Source organism: Frankliniella occidentalis, unplaced genomic scaffold, assembly GCF_000697945.3.
Source record: "Frankliniella occidentalis isolate FOCC.00 unplaced genomic scaffold, Focc_3.1 Scaffold70, whole genome shotgun sequence".
Classification (NCBI taxonomy): Eukaryota; Metazoa; Arthropoda; class Insecta; order Thysanoptera; family Thripidae; genus Frankliniella; species Frankliniella occidentalis.
Window position 1 is genome coordinate 647129 of NW_026267200.1, and position 7365 is coordinate 654493.

The 7365-nt window shown below is 44.0% G+C and overlaps 1 protein-coding gene across 1 annotated transcript in view; it reads left to right on the forward strand.

Moving 5' to 3' along the window:
* The window catches only part of LOC113210244 (UDP-glycosyltransferase UGT5-like), an 18378-nt gene that overhangs the window by 481 nt on the left and 10532 nt on the right, over positions 1-7365 (forward strand). Inside the window, exons 2-5 of the mRNA XM_052268486.1 lie at positions 818-1051; positions 4469-4663; positions 5381-5623; positions 6547-6776. Of these exons, the coding sequence (XP_052124446.1) occupies positions 818-1051; positions 4469-4663; positions 5381-5623; positions 6547-6776 (902 nt within the window). The remainder of the gene's footprint in view (positions 1-817; positions 1052-4468; positions 4664-5380; positions 5624-6546; positions 6777-7365) is intronic.

The window sequence follows — 7365 nt, forward strand, 5'->3', positions numbered from 1 at the left end:
GGGGGGGCTAAAGGTAGGCAATTTGACCTATCTGCCTACAAAACTCCTGTATGCAGGGAACTTTAGATTCGATGCACCGCCCCCCTTAATACGCCCCTGTTTTGAAGCATTTTCTTCTTTCGCGCCGCCGTCGCCGGCATACCCCGCAGCAAAGCAATACATGTGATCAGCATAGTATGGAGGAGTATAGCAAAAAAAGCGGTGAAAATCACGTTACAGAAGGGTTTTAAGGCATCGGGTCCCCATCTCGCCTTAGCCGTGTACTTTTGATTGAACCCTTTATGGTTTTGTTGCTCCTGAGCAACAGGAACAGGACTTCTAGAAGCCCTGGGTGAAACAATTTTCAACCGACTTGCGCAAACTCGGTATCAAAGGAAAGCTTAGATGTAAACTGTGATTTAAGCTTGGGACACGCGCGTGCGTGTGCGGTTTGGTTTCACCGGCACCGAATGCAACAATGTTATAAATTTTCCGAAACGAGTTTTGCAAACTAGTTAAGTAAGTTTAAAGTAGAAAATCTTCTGTTTCAATTAGAGGAGCACTGAGCGGTGGTGGTTTGAAAGGACTGGTTCGGCCTATCTGGCAGCGAAGCGTCACCTGGGCCTCGCGCGCATGGGCAACCCTCTCGGCACTGCGTTTCTACCCCCTGCCCTTTGGAGAGGGCAACTTTTGGAGTCACAATAGAACACAACGATTTATCAATTTTTGACAAATTAAAAATTAGTATGGGATGGCATGTTGTGAGTCCCTGGCTGCTGAAGCTGAACAAGAGAAAATTAATTTTCACTGTGTTTTAAGAAAGAATTCTCTATTTCAGATGATGTTCGGTTTACTATTTCTGCTCGTCACCGGCGTCGGGCTGGTGGCGCCCCTCAATGTGCTCGTGGTCAGCACCGTCTCCTCGCCCAGCCACCACATCTGGGTTAGCAGGTTGACGGACGGACTGTTAGCCAAAGGCCACCACGTGACCGAGCTCGTACTCCGTCCACCTGAAAAGCACGCCAACAAGACGAGCTTTTACATCACGGAGAAGACGTATGGCGAACATCCTGTAAGAATTTCTACCCAAATATTCCAATTGCAGCCAATTTTGTGGAGTGGTCAAATTTAACTATGGAAGACTCTCATGTTTCATATTAACACTGTAAAGACAAAACTATTCTGACTTTACGATTTTTTCCGATTCATCTTCTATAACAATGGCTTTGTTTTTTCCGAAGCATTTCGTAACATTTATTTCGTTAAATCATGAAAACTTCACAAAGTCTGTTTAATCCAGTCACACACGCTGAAGTGCGGTAAATTCTGATTTTTGGATTCATAAAAATTAATTTGAAAATTAGTTCTACAAGATTTCCTATAAGACAACCCGCAAAGTTCATTTTCGACCTTTATTTATGCTTAAACCCTTGTGAAGGGGCCAAACCCAGGTCTACAGAGCAAAATATATTAAAGAAGTTGCCCTAGAATTCTCTACACTGTGCGTCTGCGTAACGGTGTCCTCTTTAGGCCCAACCAATGATTTTTATGTCATAACAGCTCTTTTTAAATAAAATTAGCATTTGTAGTATTTGTTTTTTAAATAAAGACAACAGTTTGCTAAATTTTTAAAAGACGAGTCGATTTCATGTGTGCTAAATTTTCGTGTATCTGATAACATCGATGATATTGCCAAAATAAAACGCAAATTTGGCATAAAGCTGTCGCAAACAAAAGTCATTGGTTGAACGTGGTGACGTTATCCCTTAGCACAGTTTCTCGTATGGCAACTTCCTAGATGTATTCCGCAACTTTTCAGAGATAGGTGTTTCTTCGACTATCCCTCTTGCAATCCCTATGAAAGCTCCTGGAGGACAAGTGTCTACCCCGGTAGACGGTAGACCTAGCAATGGGCCCTTCGCCAGGCTATACGAGTTATTGCTGATGTGTCAAAGGGAACCGTGGATATTGTTACCAAATTTCTCTGGAATAGAGCTTGAGAGCACTACTGAACGACAGTGTGCTGTACCGGCCCGGATCCCAACCTTGACACAAAGTCCATAGGCTATTAAGGGGACCTTTTCATTTGTAAATCTCCGATTCCGTTGAAACTGGGAAAATTTAAAGGTTATTGTAATAGCAGACGGATGACACTTAAAATTTTTTCTAAACCTCACAGTTCCTAGTGGTTTACTTGAGCCGTCCCCCCCTTTTTTTTTGTCCCAAATATCCCTCTACCGCCGCAACGGAACAAAATAGAGCAAAACGGAGAAAACTTTGGACTAAAGGACGATTTTATGACGAATTACCCCTAAGAACACTGCAAAAAATATCTTTTTCAACAACCTTACTCCTGTTCTATGCAGGGGAAAATTAATTGTGAGGTTTATGAAGAATATCAATTGCCATCCGATTTCTACTTAGATAACCTTCAAATTTGCCAAGTTTCAACGAAATTGGAGATTTACACCTGAAAAAGTTCGGTTTGTAAGAGCGGCACTATGGGAACGACCTCAACACCGCGCATCCGTGCAACATTGACGAATTTGTTTAGGACGGACGAACAAGGGCGAATCTGTGAAGGGCGGACGAACAAGGCCTAATGTGTTTATGGCGAACTAACAAAGACGTATGATCTTTTTCAGAATGTCTGCAGACCTATCTTTTCACGTCTCTCACTCTCTGATTTGACGTAAGATCACTTTGAACGAAGCATCATTGCGCCCGTCTTTGAGAATATTGACCTCAACTGAAGCGATCCGACGTCGCATCGAAGAGCATGAACCGTTCAAAGATAGGTCTGCAGAGATTCCGGAAAAGCACATGGGCCTTTGTTCGTCCGTCCTAAACAGATTAACCCTTGTTCGTTCGTCCTTCACAGATTTTCTCTTGTTCGCCCGTCCTCAACAGATTCGCCAGTGTTGCACGGATGCGTCGATGGTACCGACAGACTCAGAAAGGTTGTGTCGAACCTGACGGCGGCGACCGCGTCGCGCGGAGGTGTCTCCGGAGATTGCCACCTGGGCCAGAGCCGCCAGCCAGGCTCGAGGGGTACCTCACTCCTCTAGTACTGGAGTCAAGTGATTAGAGATTGATTGGAAATTGATTGGACTGATTGGGATTTGAATTGAAACTGATAGGAAAAGGTAATGTTTGTGACTAGAAAAAAAAATATCCTAAAATTCAATTTTGTGGGGTATGTGGGGTGCAAACTGAAGACATCCTGTCAAAAATAGTGTATGTAGACTGAAAATAGTGAAAACAACATCCCTTTAACATATTTTTGATTTATGTGGACCTTCTTCGACATTGTAAATTAAAAAAAAGTTTTTAGCGTGCTATATCACCTTCTGTGAGGGTTTAAACAGTTCAAAATGCAAGGAAATTCACAGGAAAATGCCACTAAACATACTTGAGTTTTGAGAAAATTTGATTGATTTGTGGAAATGATCGGAGTGATTGGAAACTGACTGGAATGTGATTGAGAAATGATTAGTTTTTAGACCGTACACTGATCGGACGAAGTGAGGTACCCCTCGGCCAGGCTTTTCCTAGGAGTTTCGGGTACTGTAGCTCAGCCGCGCAGTGCATTCACGTACCCATGAGTTTTCGCATACTGCATACATCTGTGCACAGGCCTATGCACAATGTACTACATATGTACCGATCGTATGCTGATGCATCCGGTCAGGTCAGAAGCCGACAACGTTGCTTCCACCTCGAGGTGGCATCCGAGGCAAACCTTGTTTGGGAATGGTTGTACTCTGACTAGGAGTCAAAACTGATTTGTTCAATGGGAAATGACTGGATCGGACTTGAAAGTAACTCGAATTGGTCGGGAAAGTGACTGGACGCGAGGAAAAATCCACTCCGGAGCACTCACAACCGAATTGTTACACATTTTTCACATACATCGGGGTATTTTGTGACATTTCGCCTTATTCTTCCTCATCGGAAGTTATTTCCTGCTCATTGAATGTATGTAACTAGATGTGACTGGAAAATTTACAGGTGGGAAACCCACTCTGACTGGTCGAAGTGCACGGAAAAAAAAGAATGAGCTAAATTAGCCAATGCATTCGCTTATATGGCCTTAGATCAGAATATTAGCTCTCCTAGCTAATTCTTAGCTAGGAGAGCTAATAAATTAGTCATGATGTTTGTCTACAAAATAAAGCAACTAGCTGTGAAAGCTAATATTTTAGCTTTCAGAGCTGGGAATTAGCTAGGATAGCTAAAATTGAAATCTAAGGCCATATTAGCGAATGCATTAGCTTATTTAGCTGATTCTTTTTTTTCCGTGATGATGCACCGTCCTCAAACATCGATCCACATAGTCTACAAAGACTTAACCCTTAGCAGCTTGTTTTTGGTGGACGGTTGCTCTTTAGATTCGTCCATAGAACGTTGAGAAATACATTAAAACTAGTAAATAACTTGATCCGATATTAATGAGGTGCTAATGAACATCTATTTTTCAAAATAACAGGGTCTGGATTTGGAGCAAGCAGGGACGCATACTCTGGCAGAGGAGATACCATTCTTCTACCACTTCTGTGAGGAATCAATCAACGTGATCCTGCAATCAAGTGCTTTCCAAAGTTTGGTGCAACATCTGAAAAGAGACAAACCTCACTTCGACGTTTTCCTGATCGATTATGTCATGGCAGAGCCACTACTTGCGGTAGGTCATGCAACGCCGTTATATAAGTCAACCATGTTCCTCCGTCTGCCGTTCTAAATTGGATGCACCTCCCAGGTGTGCTCGATCGTGAACCGTTTCGGATATAAACAAAATTGTCAAAAAGCTACGTTTTATGGCTTTTCAGAGTGTGCTAGTCGGTGCAAGTGTGCTTATTTATCTAGTGGACCACGGGGAGAAGGGGGGTAAGCGCATGCGAGTTAGCTCGTAGCGAACCAGTTTAAAAGGAAAAGTGATGCTGCACTCTCAGGGCATTCCTTTTCTTTCAGCGATACCTCCTTTCACCCCGTACGGGGGTTGACAGGATTTACACTACGCGTTCCGGTGTCCAGGAGGGACTCCTGAAAAAAAAAAAACATTACAATTTACACTGTATAATACGGACGTACGCTGACCCCGTCTTTGTCAGGTCCGACCGCCTACCGAGTGAGAGGTGGGGAGAGCGGAGTGGCCGAAGCGGGAGCGCCCCTTCTCACGTCTCACGTGGCATGCGCTCGAACAGGTACACCGATTTCGCCGGGGTCCGGTTAAGTTGCCCTTGGCGAGTGAAATTTGGTTATGCAAACTGGAATGACTGAAATAGTAAAAACATTACGAAAGTGTTGGAGTCACAGCGGGATTCATTTTGCAGCGAACAGAAATGATTGTGGAACTGATGACTCCAACGACTGTTGATTAAGTTGTTTTTTTTTCCTCCAGTTGGGCACGCTTGTGAATCGACCGCCTGTGGTAGCGTTAACTGCCTTCAACCTCCCAGAAGATATTATGGAACTCATGGGAAGTCCATACTTCGCATCCCTCCTGCCCTACATGGGCGTGGGGGCGCACGGTGGAACACCTATGGACTTTGGCGAGCGAGTCTACAATTTTGTCAAATGGGTCATGTACAAAGCGTACATTTATTGGTCTTACCGACCATTCATCGAAAACACAATTACTACGGTAAGACAATCTTTTCATACATAACAAATTATACTAAAGTCGAGCACAGAGTGTTCGACGTAGGTTAAGTTTTCAGATTGAGTGCAAATTTACAATAGGTTCCATAAATAGTTAATGACCAAATAAATTGTAAATTTTAAAGGTTTTTTTAACACCAGTAAATCGTGAGATAACTAAAAGGGCATTCCACAAAGTAGTCAATATGCGTTGCTAGGAATATTTATGCAACTTTGCGGAAACGGAAAGGTAGATCGTGAATTAGGCACTGTACCGCAAAATTTTATCAAACTACGATACAGGGCCATTTTGATCGATCCGCTGATTCAGTGGCGGGGTGAAAAGGTAAAGCCCATTAAGTAAAACCAATACTTTGCGTTCCCTCTGACTCACACCCCCCTCCAAAAGGTATCAATAGTCGGCCTATGGATCAAAATGGACCCTGCAAGAGAGCTGAGGATATCTTGAAACCAGGGGTCCGTAACTTAACACATTAGCGTTATGCGTTAGTTATATAAATTAACGTGGAACGCATTAGCGATATGCGTTAGTTATATAACGTGACGTCGAACAATTTGCAATAAAAGTTAAAGTTTTGGGTCGTCAAAAATTATTCTGGTGCTTGTTGGAGCTGGTTCCGACATTTTAGGTCTATCTCTTAACGTTTCATTGTATGGTCACAAGTTATAAGTTATTACTCTTAACGTTTCATTGCACGGTCACAAGTTATAAATTATAACTTTAACGGATAACGTATCGCTTAAGGGGAGTTTCATGTTAAGTTACGGACCCCTGCTTGAAACTTGATTTTGGACCTTCTTTTTCGATCGCAGATCTTCACTTTATTCGAGACCTGGTGCTGGTGTTATTGTTAAACTTTTGGTACTGCTTCATCACGCTTCACTTTTAACTCTGTCGACTTGCAGACGTTCCCAAACTCACCACCTCTCTCAGCGCTCTTGGAGAACGTTTCCGTGTCCCTAGTCAACACAGTACCCGCGCTGCATGGCGCTATGCCCCTGGTGCCCGGTGTCGTGGAGGTTGGCGGTCTCCAGATTCGACCCGCCAAACAGCTCCCTGACGACATCTTGGCCTGGGTAGACAAGAAGGCAGCGCCTCATGGATTCATATTCATGTCCTTTGGCACAAACGTCAGGTTAGTGTGGGAAATAAATCCAGGCGTGTCATGTTTTTTAAACAGTATATCTAGGGGTTGGGGGATAGGGGGATTCAGGGGTGGGGCTGGGGTTTAGGGACAATCCAAGAAAGTAAAGTGAAAGTTGGTGAAGAGAGTCACGGTGAGGTCAAAGTTGGTAATTTCAAAATTTAGGTGTACACCGTTTTCCGCAGTGATGACCCCCCCCCCCCTCCCCCCGCAAAGCAGACCGTCTCTCCAACCATGGTGATCCTAAAGTACGGAGTTAGATTCAGAAGTGCGTTTTCGAAGAAAGTTTGCTCCATAGCACTCAAGTAAAAACTGCCACCACACCATGAGCGTAGTGCTATATGGAGAGGCAACGAAAAACCCCTGCTGCTGTACATGGCTGAACATTTTACCAGGTTTCTTTGCAACGCGGCTACTTACAGTGACGTGGAGGGTGTCCTCTGCTCGAGAAATGTCTTTTTTTGTGACCCTTCATAATCAGAACTTCCTCCGACCAGTTGAAGTTCGGAAAACACCGTGAAACGGCGCTGCAGTGCTGATTCAGCCCGCTGCTGCCGCGGTTGGGGTGGCGGAGCGTAGG